The sequence below is a fragment of the Sciurus vulgaris genome (assembly GCF_902686455.1).
Source record: "Sciurus vulgaris genome assembly, chromosome: 1".
NCBI lineage: Eukaryota > Metazoa > Chordata > Mammalia > Rodentia > Sciuridae > Sciurus > Sciurus vulgaris.
In genome coordinates this window covers 148,195,192-148,208,447 of record NC_136461.1, presented here as the reverse complement: position 1 = coordinate 148,208,447, position 13,256 = coordinate 148,195,192, and the positions used below count along the sequence as shown (strand labels likewise).

General features: G+C 36.6%; 1 protein-coding gene across 11 annotated transcripts in view; it reads left to right on the top strand.

The window, feature by feature from the left end:
• The window catches only part of EYA1 (EYA transcriptional coactivator and phosphatase 1), a 314,781-nt gene that overhangs the window by 239,469 nt on the left and 62,056 nt on the right, over positions 1 to 13,256 (top strand). For all 11 annotated transcript variants that reach the window (XM_079111714.1, XM_079111722.1, XM_079111721.1 and 8 more), the window contains 2 exons: positions 9,400 to 9,539; positions 11,264 to 11,347. In XM_079111714.1, the coding sequence (XP_078967840.1) occupies positions 9,400 to 9,539; positions 11,264 to 11,347 (224 nt within the window). The remainder of the gene's footprint in view (positions 1 to 9,399; positions 9,540 to 11,263; positions 11,348 to 13,256) is intronic.

Here is a 13,256-nt window from a genome sequence, read left to right as displayed (position 1 = left end):
ATTTTGTGCACTGTATCATCTTAGACAGATTCGGATCCAGCCAGGGAACATAGTTCCTCTGGCCTCACTCCAGTGTCATTGTACATGTGGTGAGAGCTTCCTCTCTGCTCAGAGATCAGTTACTTCATTCTGTTTGTGGGGAGTAGTCCTTCACCTCACTCAGACTTAGAAATGAGTAAGAATGACTTCCGTCCTCCCCGAGCACAGAGAAGGGAGCCTGTGGGAGCCCGGTATTCTACTTCCTTTATAGCCACCACTGGCATATCCAGTCCCAGGGGTGTAAGATTAGATCAGAAGTCTCCTGCTACTCTAGAATAAATGTGAACGCTTATCCCTAAATCTTCAAGGAGCCAACCAGGCCTTCACGCTGTGTAGCAAGACACTGTGAAAATAAAAAGCTTCTGTGAAGGAAAGCATAATTTCAAGAATATTAGACTGGGGAAAAATATGCAAATATAAAAAAGGGTTTATATTTATATATACATATATATGTATATGTGTGTGTGTATGTGCATATATATATATACACACATATATATACATATATATAAATATATCTCAAAAGAATATAGAAAGTCAGCAGCCAGGCATGGCAGCACACTCCTGTAATCCCAGCTCCTCAGGTGGTTGAGGAGGAGGATCGCAAGTTCAAGGCCAGTTCAGGCAAATTAGCAAGACCCTGTCTCAAAATTAAATAAAAAGAGTTGGGGGTATAGTTCAGTAGTAGAGCACCACTGGGTTAATCTCTGGCATTGCAATCAATCAATTAATTAAAAATTGGCAATGGATTTTGACAGTTCACAAAAGGAAAAATCATTTTTAAGTAAATATATACAAGCTTCTCCAATACACAAATTAAAAATCCTGGCTACCATTCTACATCTGATAAAACAGCAATGACTTACAAGAGCAGCCAGTGGTACATAAGGTTAAGATAAAATGGATCCAGGTTAAAGTGATAGACTCCTTTTGAAAACTCTTTGGCAGTATGTGTAAGCAAACAGATGACATGCTGAGGGAGGATAAGGATACAACTGGATAAAGAATTTGGACTAAAGTAGACACTAAACTGATGGTTGGTGAAGGTTGAACTTAACCTGAGTTGGAAGGTGACTAATCTGTTTAAGAGGCAAGACCAAGAGCTAACCATTAGGAAGGTTTGGTAAGTGTATATCTATAGGTAGAAGAACTTTAAAGTTAAGTAGCCCTAACTATGTCCTCAATTTGACAGGGAGACTGAGAACTGAAAAACCTGGAAGTCACTTCCCCAAAGCTCAAGTAGGAGTTTTTCCCTCAGGGGAATTGGATGAACTTTTCTGAGTTCCAGGTCTTTGTTTTTCTTTCTAATACTGAAGGATTTATGGAAACATTCTGTAGTATTTACAAATGTAGAATTTTAATGATCTTGTGTAGATTTTAATATTTTATGATTGAATAGGTAAACATTAACTTTTCAATGAGCTTCTAAAGTAAATACTGTTATTTCCCTTTTCAATGAGCTTCTAAAGTAAATACAGCTATTTCCCATTTATAAATGTTTTGACTAGCTGGTGGAAATAATTAGATAACCTTCATAGCTTTAATAGAGTAAGAGCTTGACTTGAAAAACACTCTTTGCATCACTGATTTTTTTCACATCTACTTTGCATTCTGGACACTGTACTCTCAGAATACCGAACTGAATACCACCAGGTTCTGCTCTCAGCAGAGGTGATGGACATTTGCTCAAATAATTCTGTTCAGTTGTTTATTATCCACTGCAAATATCATATGGCCCAATAATAGAGGTAGGAGAGTAATTACAAAGAAGCAAACGTGATTTAGAGAGAAAATTCACAAAGAAGATCATTGAGTGTCATCTCCAAGGTTAATAGGAATTTCATAGACAGACCAGTAAGAGTGTAAGAGTTGAGAAAAGGCATTTGAAGGAAAAGGAACAACATGTACAAAGTTATGAAACAGCATGACACTGAGATAATAAGGTTTGTCTTTCTGAAGTAGCCTATGAGGGGGTACTATGAGAGTAGTTAATGAGGTTGTACAGTGATTCCATGGGACTTTTCTTTCTTTTTAAATGTTGTTAACAACATGGAGTGCTGGCTCCATGCACAATTCTAAATGCCTTTATGGATATTACTAGTTTTATCTGATTTTGTCCCATTTATTCACATTTTACAAATGATGAAACTGAGTCATTCAGAGGGTACATAACCAGCATAGTCCTACTACTAGTTAGCAGTGAGGTCAAGATTCAAAATGTGGCAGCTGAGTCCAGAGCTCCATGTCCTAGAATCTGGACTCTCTTTCCTTTTCCATGCTGGGAATTTGGGGCACTGATGGGTTTTTAAACTCTGTGGTGGAGCAGAATATAGTTGAAATAGCCTGTTGTAAGAATTGTGGCAAGAGACGATGAGAGCTTGAACTTAGACCACAAGTATTTAGGAGTAAAAACCACAGTCTTGATTTGATGGAGCTTCTGGTTTGAAAGCTAGAGAGATGCTGACCATTAGTCACACTTATTAATAGGGAGAATTCGTGCTGGCACAAGTTTAATCATGGTGTCCTTGGGACATTCAGGTAGAGCAATCTTGCAAACAGCAAGACACTGGGTTGAGAGATCAGGAGGTAAACCTTTAGCATTATCTGTCTGAAGGTTATCAGGAAATCCCTCTTACAGATGTGACCAACTGCTGAGAGCTGCAGTGAGATGAGAGGACCATGGAGGAAGCTCTAGTGCCTGCTACTCAAAATTCAGCCCACCAACTGGCTGCTCACCCACCGACTATATAATACTAGACCAGCATAACAGAAGGGGTTGCTTCAGAAGGTAACCAGCTGTGTATTAAGCACACTGTTTACCTTAGTTGGCTTTCTTTCTTTCTTTCTTTTTTTAATCTTAGAAGACTTTTTTCCTGAAGGAAACTTTATATTATTAGGCAGACTGATTCCACGTCTTGTCCAAGATCAGCTCTTTTGAGTATCACTGATGGAGAGAACCACCAGCCTTTAAGCTTTGGGCTTAATGACTGAGAAGGAATAGTATGAAGAAAAGAAAGGGAAGTCAAGGTATTCTGATATATATACATGGTTTAAAGGAGAAGTGGTCACATAGCACAAAGAGGTCAGAGAAGATGAAAGACTGAAAAAGCAATTATTGGATTTGGCCATTTTAAAGTCATCAATTATATTTTTAGAAATTTTGCCCCCTGCTTATTTTTCTACTTTCTCAAATTTGTATTTTTGCCATGTCTCCCAAGGATTCTCTGACTCTATATCTGGAGTACTTTTGGATTTAGCCTTCATTTTACATATCTCTTGGCTGATCTGAAGTTATTGATCATTCTCTCCTTCCTGATAAACACCTTCCTCTGCCATACTGACCTGGATTTTCTTTTCACACTCCATTTACATCTGTCAGCTCATTCCTTCTATACATACTGCATTGCTTTATCTATACTCATTTCTTTAATTACAGCTGGTATCAATATCCAGACCCAGCCCACATCTCTCTCCTGAGCTTCAGAGCAATCCAGTAGCCTACTGGGCCTCTTTATTTGAATGCTTCCAAGCTTTTCAAATTATTATGTCCAGAGCTGAACCTGAATCTCACTTGTACTCTTCCCTTTAATTCCTTCTTCTAAGTCCCATACTTAATATTAAAATCCACCCAGATGCCACACCACTGACAAGAGCATGGTCCTTGAATTTTTCTATCTTCTGTATGTAATTTTTTATTTCACCTCTGAATGATACTTCATATCTTTCACTGTCCTTATCCCCACCACCTGTGTCCAGGTCACCACCATCCCTCACATGGATTAGTGCATTATCTTCCTACTGATCTTCCTCCCTCAACTGTGACCTCTCTCCTGCTCTCTCCATGCTAGAGCTGGAGTACCCGTTGCTTGTGGAGTTCTTTGCTTGTCACTCCAGCCTCAATGCTGTGCTCTTCTGTGCATTCAGGTCAGGTCATTTTCACTTTAGTTTTTGCTTTCCCTTCTTAATTATGACAAACTCTGTCTCTGTACCTACACGTGCTCATGCTCCTGCCTAGGGTACATTTTTTATCTTGGAGATCTGAGTTATGTGGACGACCTCTTGGTCTCCCAGTTTTCTGCCTTATCCTGTCATAACCTTTTCCACATTGTTTTGCAACTTCTCATTTTTGTCTATGCCTTCCTCTGTGTTTTAAGCTCCAAGAGAACAGGGACTATGTCTACTTGGTTCATCCTTACCTTTCAGGCTCCTTGCACAGTGCCTAGAACAAGGTAAACATAGCATCCAGTCTGTGTTTCTTAAGTGAATACTCTTCAAATATTTTCACATCCATGCTCTCAGTGGGGGTAAAGTAGAATAATTTAAAGAGGGTTTTAGTGAAACATGAGCTGTCCACGGATTAGAAGATTAAATTATTTGAGTTGTTTTGCACAACTAAGAGGAAGAAGAAGTTAGAGTAAGGAAAGCTGGTGGAGAGACTCAGAAGCATTTAATTCCACCTCATAGAACAAAAAGCAAGAGGTTTTTTTAAATGTAATTTGCCTTATTTTTAATTTCATCTTCCTTCTACTAAGTGGAGGCCTGTAAGGTGTGATCATGCATTTACTTTAATATTTAAAGGTATCAGGTTGTCCATCTTTTAGGGTTTTTTTTTTTTCCTCTGTGTGAAAACTTTAGATGATGTGATTTCACATTTTTCCTTTGCTTCTTTTGAGACGGGTTTTTAGAATTATAGCTTATCTATTTGTAAAAAAGAAAGAAAAAGGAAAGAATGAAAAGAAAGGGGAGGAAAGAAAACCTGAGATGAATATACTTTTAAAATTTTAATTTGTAAATTAAAGAAGGGATAAAGTAAACACCAAAAAATAAAGGAATGGACAACCAATAAGAGTATATCTAAGCTACAAGAACCTAGATGAGATGAACTGCTTTGAGAACAAAATTAACTCTATCCAGAAATCAAGGCAATGGCTTAATGCAACAAGATTCATTACTTGATTTGTTTTATTATTTTATTTTATTTTATTTTATTGTAAACAAATGGGATACATGTTGTTTCTCTGTTTGTACATGGCATAAAGGCATACCATTTGTGTAATCATAAATTTACTAGAGTAATGTTGTTTGATTCATTCTGTTATTTTTTCCCTCCCCCCCACCCCTCCCACCCCTCTTTTCCCTCTATACAGTACTTCCTTCCTCCATTCTTGCCCCCCTCCCTAACCCTAACTCTAACCCTAACCCTAACCCTTCCCTCCCCCCATTATGTGTCATCATCCACTTATTAGCGATATCATTCGTCCTTTGGCTTTTTGAGATTGACTTATCTCCCTTAGCATGATATTCTCCAATTTCATCCATTTACCTGCAAATGCCATAATTTTATCATTCTTTATGGCTGAGTAATATTCCATTGTATATATATACCACAGTTTCTTTATCCACTCATCAATTGAAGGGCATCTAGGTTGGTTCCACAGTCTGGCTATTGTGAATTGAGCAGCTATGAACATTGATGTGGCTGTATCTCTGTAGTATGCTGATTTTAAGTCCTTTGGGTATAGGCCAAGGAGTGGGATAGCTGGGTCAAATGGTGGTTCCATTCCAAGTTTTCTAAGGAATCTCCACACTGCTTTCCAGAGTGGCTCCACTAATTTGCAGCCCCACCAGCAGTGTATGAGTGTACCTTTCTCCCCACATCCTCGCCAACACCTGTTGTTGCTCGTATTCTTGATAATCACCATTCTAATTGGGGTGAGATGGAATCTTAGGGTGATTTTGATTTGCATTTCTCTTATTACTAGAGATGTTGAACATTTTTCCATATGTTTGTTGATTGCTTGTAGATCTTCTTCTGTGAAGTGTCTATTCATTTCCTTAGCCCATTTGTCAATTGGATTATTTGAATTCTTGGTGTAGAGTTTTTTGAGTTCTTTATAGATTCTGGAGATTAATGCTTTATCTGAAGTATGATTGGCAAAGATTTTCTCCCGCTCTGTAGGCTCTTTCTTCGCATTGCTGATAATTTCCTTTGCTGAGAGAAAGCTTTTTAGTTTGAATCTATCCCAGTTATTGACTCTTGCTTTTATTTCTTGTGCTATGGGAGTCCTATTAAGGAAGTCTGGTCCTAAGCCGACATGTTGAAGATCTGGACCTACTTTTTCTTCTATAATCTGCAGGGTCTCTGGTCTGATTCCAAGGTCCTTAATCCATTTTGAGTTGAGTTTCGTGCATGGTGAGAGATATGGGTTTAGTTTCATTCTGTTGCATATGGATTTCCAATTCTCCCAGCACCATTTGTTGAAGAGGCTATCTTTTCTCCATTGCATATTTTTGGCACCTTTGTCTAGTATGAGAAAATTGTATTTATTTGGGTTTGTGTCCATGTCCTCTATTCTGTACCATTGATCTACCTTTCTATTTTGGTACCAATACCATGCCGTTTTTGTTACTATTGCTTTGTAGTAGAGTTGAAGATCTGGTATTGCAATACCCCCTGTTTCACTCTTCCTGCTAAGGATTGCTTTAGCTATTCTGGGTTTCTTATTCTTCCAGATGAATTTCATAATTGCTTGTTCTATTTCTGTAAGGTACGTCATTGAGATTTTAATTGGAATTGCATTGGATTTGTATAGCACATTAGGTAGTATGGCCATTTTGACAATATTAATTCTTCCTATCCAAGAACATGGGAGATCTTTCCATCTTCTAAGGTTTTCTTTAATTTCTTTCTTTAGTGTTCTGTAGTTCTCATTGTAGAGGTCTTTCACCTCTTTTGTGAGATTGATTCCCAAGTATTTTATTTTTTTTGAGGCTATTGTGAATGGGGGAGTTTTCCTAATTTCTCTTTCTGAAGATTCATCACTTATGTATAAAAATGCGTTGGATTTATTGGCATTGATCTTGTAACCTGCTACTTTACTGAATTCACTTATGAGTTCTAAGAGTTTTCTGGTGGAATTTCCAGGTTCCTCTAAATATATAATCATGTCATCAGCGAACAGGGATAGTTTGAGTTCTTCTTTTCCAATTTGTATCCCTTTAATTTCTTTGGTTTGTCTAATTGCTCTGGCTAGAGTCTCAAGAATGATGTTGAATAGAAGTGGTGAAAGAGGGCATCCCTGCCTTGTTCCAGTTTTTAGGGGGAATGCTTTCAGTTTTTCACCATTTAGAATGATATTAGCCATGGGCTTAGCATAAATGGCCTTTACAATGTTAAGGAATGTTCCCACTATCCCTATTTTTTCTAGTGTTTTGAGCATGAAGGGGTGCTGTATTTTATCAAATGCTTTTTCTGCATCTATTGAAATAATCATGTGATTCTTGACTTTAAGTCTATTGATGTGGTGAATTACATTTATTGATTTCCTGATGTTGAACCAACTTTGCATCCCTGGGATAAAACCCACTTGATCATGGTGCACTATCTTTTTAATATGTTTTTGTATGTGATTTGCTAAAATTTTGTTGAGAATTTTTGTGTCGATGTTCATTAAGGATATTGGTCTGAAATTTTCTTTCCTTGATGAGTCTCTGTCTGGTTTAGGTATCAGTGTGATATTGGCTTGTTTTAGTTCTTCTCAAATAGAAACTTCAAAAAGCCAAAGAAGTCACACTTTGAGAGAGATTTTATAGTGAAATATTGGAAGTGGAGGTTGAATCAAATGCCATCTCTGCTTATTGCAAAATGTATGCTTGTTTTAAAACCCTGAAAGAGATTGTTCAAGGTTTTATTTCAGATAGGGGTGACCTGGATGCCTTCATGGAGATGTGCATTGCAGTATATTTTTTTAAATATGGAAGGGCATCTTTCTTCTAAAAACAACTTCAAATCCCATTTCATTTGGATCTCTGTAAAATATAGAAGATTGATGCTTGACTTGGAACGTCTTAGAAGATACCTAAACCATCTGGCCCTGTAATACAAGAATATTAACATAAATTGAGATCATGATTAATATTGAACAGCCAGTGTCATATTCTAACAAGCCTGTGAGATAAATAAGCCCAAAAATTCATCCCAAATAACTAAAGAAGTTGATCCATTGAGAGGAGTTGTTATGGGCTTAATGACCATAATTAACTAATGGATTTATAGGTCATTCTGTGATTTCTGGGTATCAGAAGTGCATGATCAATTTACATGAGGAAGTTTGCCTTCTTGTGAGTGAGGGAAAGAGTACATGCAAAAAAAGTCTTATCTACTAATAGTGACAACTTATGCTAGTATTTAGATTAAATGTGACCTACCGAGCTGTTTCTTGTGATTTAGAGTGGAATTTACTCTAAGTCCATTCCTATCTGCTCTGACTCACATGACAGATGGCCTTGCTGGTAGACTTATGGCTGATGGTATATTAACAAAGGCTGCCAGGCCTTTTAATTGCTGTTGAACATAGTTTTCTGTTTGATGACATACAGTGTCAGCCACATCAGAGTGAAAATAGTCATTCCTCATATTAGATGGAGCGATGCTAACCCTTATCTGCTAAAAAAAGAAAAAGAACTGGGAAAGAGCTTTGGAGTAAGAGCTAGCACCCTGGGTATCTGGAATTTGGGGAAGGTGGAGATTTTATGTTGTACTGGATAGAATGAGGAGAACTCTACCTAAGAGGTGTTCATTCTGGACACAGGATAAGAATCTACCCCCACTTCTCACCCACTGCTCAAGCTCTTTTTTTTAACCATTTGGGAGTTGTTCTTTATTTTGTGGTTTCTGTGTAATTATTTCATTGGTTTTCTGAAGTGAGCCAGATGAATAATTTTGATGTTCTGCCGGGTTGGGATGTTTGGTTCAGAGACTGAGACCCAGGAAGACCCTGTAATGGGTCCTATACAAAGTTCAGGCATTGTCTACATATCTGCCCTCCTTATCTTGTCCACTGCCTTGCTATCAGATAAAATGGGGGAGAAAATGGGAATTTTAAACTTTTCAAAGAAAAAAATCTGCTTGAGTTTTCCCTGCCACAGAGCTGATTTTCCTTTTCATCTCTTTCCATGAACCAGAATCCTTCTTGGAGCTGGGAAAGCCACAGCTGAGGCAATCATGTATGCCTCTCAGTGTACCCTGGTGCCATTTGTGGAGTGAGAGAAGTGGATGGGGGAGGGAGTATATACCGTCTAATGACAGAACCACAAGGAATATCTAGGCAACTTAGTACAGCCTGTTTCTCTCACCTCCAATTAAGTTTTTATTCTTTTTAATCACTCTTTCTTTCAAAACAGATCTTGGAATCAGATATCTCATAAATGCTTTACCAAATGCAAGTTAAAGATAACGTAGGACTTAAGCAGAACAAAATGTGTTTTACTTTTCAAACTTCCCTCTGAATTAAAACAAGGTTAATCTTGATACCATGGTGGTGGAACTAAAAGATGAAAGTCCTTCCTATATTCTTACAGAATACAGTACAATACACAGCCCTTCAACACCCATTAAAGATTCAGATTCTGATCGATTACGTCGAGGTTCAGATGGGAAATCACGTGGACGGGGAAGAAGAAACAATAATCCTTCACCTCCTCCGGATTCTGATCTTGAGGTATGTCATTGCTGACACCCAAGTAAATATAGGGCATCCTGTAGCTGATTGGATTCTACAGAAACAGCCGTGATCTGTATCCAAATGCTTTTGTTATTGCTTTCTTTTTTATACTACCATTAAAGCAATTTTTTCTCTCTTCCATATCAACTATAGATTTTGCAATTTTTTTTTTTTTGGATGCTGGAGATGGAACTCAAGGCCTTATGTATACTAGGGAAGCCGTTACCATTGAGCTACATTGCATGCCCTATACAATGATTTATTTCTGTGTTTTCTTTCATATTAACTATATGGTAAAGCATTTATGTATTTTTCTCTAAGGAAATATAGTAAGCTATGTCATTATGCTTGAGCAAAATTATTTTGTACTGTTCAATACCATTGCCATTTCTATTAAAGAAGTGCCAAACTAAAAATGTTTAATAAAGTCCACTTTGAAATTGAAGACCCACTTGTGTATATTGAGAAAGGAAAGCCTGGAATGTTCTAAACTAAAATGGTAATCACCTTGTGAGACATGTTTTGGTACAGTTCAAAAGCAGGAGGGATTAAGTAAGAACTTAAAGGGTGGTGGATTTCATAGCCCTGAATCCACTGCAATTAAGTTTCTGCTTTTGCCAAAGTGAAATCCGATGGTTGAAAACATAATTATTTTGGCTGAAAAGATGAAAAAAAATTTTCCAGGAACATCTATGTGCATGAATATGTACTGGTATGAGTGGGATTGGGAAGAGAAGCAGGCTTAGAAGGTTTTTCATGATGTCTCTAAGACCTTTATGAAATGAATTCCTCCAGATCCAATTCAAAATACCCCAAGAGAGTGTCCAAGAGTACAAGTGATCTGCTTATGTTGTTAAGTATCTATAACCTGAGGACCAAAAAATCCCAGAAAGAAAAATATACAGTCATCCCTTGGTATTCAGAGAATTGGTTCCAGGACACCCCTGCAAATGACAGAATCTTCAGATATTCAAGTTCCTTTTATAAAATGGCATAGTATTTGCATATGCTCTATATACAACCTCCTGAACACTTGAAGTCACCTCTAGGTTACTTGTAATACCCGATACAATGCAAACTCTATGGAAATGATGGATATCTTGTATTATTTAAGGAATAATAACAAGAAAAAAGTCTACCTGTTCAGCACAGATGAAATTTCTTTTTCCAAGTATTTTCTATCCTTTTTTGCATAACTTGTGGATTCAAAGGGCCACAATACATTCCATCACTTTGATAACTGCCAATAATTGACACAAGATCACTAGATGAAATTTTTCAATTTTTTTGGTTTGATAAGAATAAAACACAAGATTAGTTATTTTAACACTTAATGAACAGAGATAAGAGGAATTTTTAATGGATTGCCCTTCTGCATCTGAGAAGTTAAAGAACAGACTTTATAGCTCATTTTTCGTTTCTTCACAACTGAAACTGAGATTCTACTACAGAAGTAAGGGGATATATAGACATTATCCCTCCCCTACATTTAGATTGACATTGCTAGTATAATTATCCTCCTGTGCCTCATCTGAAAAAATATCTAGGGAAGGAGAAAAAATTCTGAAAGATGCTCTTTGGAACTGTTGTGTTTTAAAAAAGAATAAATTCTTATTTTTCATTTATCTCCCATTTCAAGACTATATTTTTATGTTGAAGTTAACTGAATAACAGTTTTTTCAACCAATGGCAGACACATTGATTTGGTTCTTCCTTTGTAGAGAGTGTTCATCTGGGACTTGGATGAGACAATCATTGTTTTCCATTCCTTGCTTACGGGGTCCTACGCCAACAGATATGGGAGGGTGAGTACCAACAGGCATCCATGTTTAATTTCTTTGGAATAAATATGGCTAGAATTTTATTTTGTTATCCAAAAAAGCAAAATTTAAATTGAAATAATAAATTCAAAATATAAAACAAAAAACTTACTGGTATAGTCAAGTATATAAGTAAGGCAGAAACACATAAGGGAATCAAAGGAGATTATTTTTAGATCTTTAAAAATAAGACAGACTTTATGCTATTAAACTCATGCTTATTTCAGACCCCAATGAATAAACATGATTGAATGCTTTCTAAAATATATAGGGGACATACAAAGATCTTTTGTGTTGTATTTTTTATTTTTCTGTCCTTTAATTCCCAAAACATTCAATGGAGCAAATATTGTACTTGCTCTTATCTTCAGTGATGAGCAGTATTTGTATTTAACTTTTAAAATGCCTGTTATGGATGTGTTTACATGTCTGTTGCTGTTGGGGCTAAATTTATTTGAATAGTCTCTCATGTTGAGCCTCTGAACAGCAGTAGGAATAATTCATCCATGTTAGAGCTGTAGTATCTATCTTGGTATTGTAGGTAAAGAAGAATATCACAGACCACCTCTCATGATTAGATCTTCCATTTCAATGTATTCTGCATTTGGGTTTCCCAAAACCTGAAGAATTCTTTTTAGTGTATTACCTGTTGGTTTTATAAATATTTCCTATGAAAAACTCAAGTTATTTAAATTGACTACAGCTAATTCCTAAAATTCTCTGTAAATGATATTTCTAATTTTTAATCCTCCAAGAAATAATAATAAGTCTTAGATCCTTGAAGCTATTGCTTTGGAGCCCTAGAAACTGAATTCTTATGTCTTGGTGACTCCAGGGTTTTATCACAATTAAATTTTAAAATTTAAACCAATAAAAGAAGTATGTTCTCATTACAAACATGCCAGGTATTCTTTCTTTCCTTAGATATTTATTTCAATAAGTAAGCATTGAGTTCCTGTTATGGAACTATTATATAATCTGGAGGTAAAAATATGGATATGATCACTTCAGTTTGACAATTCAGCTTTCCTAATCCCAAAGTCACACATAATCACAAAAAGGCTAGAAACACATTCACGCACATGCGTGCGCGCGCACATGCGTGCGCGCGCGCGCACACACACACACACACACACACACATACACAAAAGTAAGAGCAAGGATATCTCATCATTTGAATTTCTGTTTAGACATATCCATAAAACACAGTATCCATGGGACACAGTATGTCCCATCTTATTGTTAAATAAATTCTCTGTGAGAAGATAATTAACAAAAACAAGTCATAGAATTAGTCAAAGAAAAATTTCTACTATGCAGCCAGCACATAGTGAGGACTCAGTAAGCATGAACTGTGTTGTTGTCTGTTTTGTTATATCTTCTATGGACACTACTGTTAACCCTATTTCTACAAAAACTGTTACTTAAAAACTCATTAAACATTGAACCATCAACATGAATTGATAGGCAGAGCCTTGAAGATGTTCTTAACTGAGCTATTATCATGTCACTTTAACTCCTAAAGAAAGCTCTTGTCCAGAACTCACACCAAAGTGTTGATACCATGAGTTTAAATTTTTCTTTTTTTAAAGTATCAACCATTAGTACTTTAAGCCTTCACCAAATAGTATTTGGTTGGCTTATTTAATTTTCTCACATTAGGGCATATGATAAAAAGTTTTGGTTCATACAGTTCTCAAAAGTCAATTTTATGTATTCTTTAAAGTATGGGTGATCAGAATTAATTAATCATAAGTTTACCCTTTATTGATAAGTTGAGGGGGCTGAGGGAGAACTTCAGGAAGCCTGTTTGGAGGAAGACCTTCCTGAGCTTGACTTTGGGCCTGAAGTCCACATGTGGCAATCAGGAGAAAGGCTTCCAAACATAGGAAGC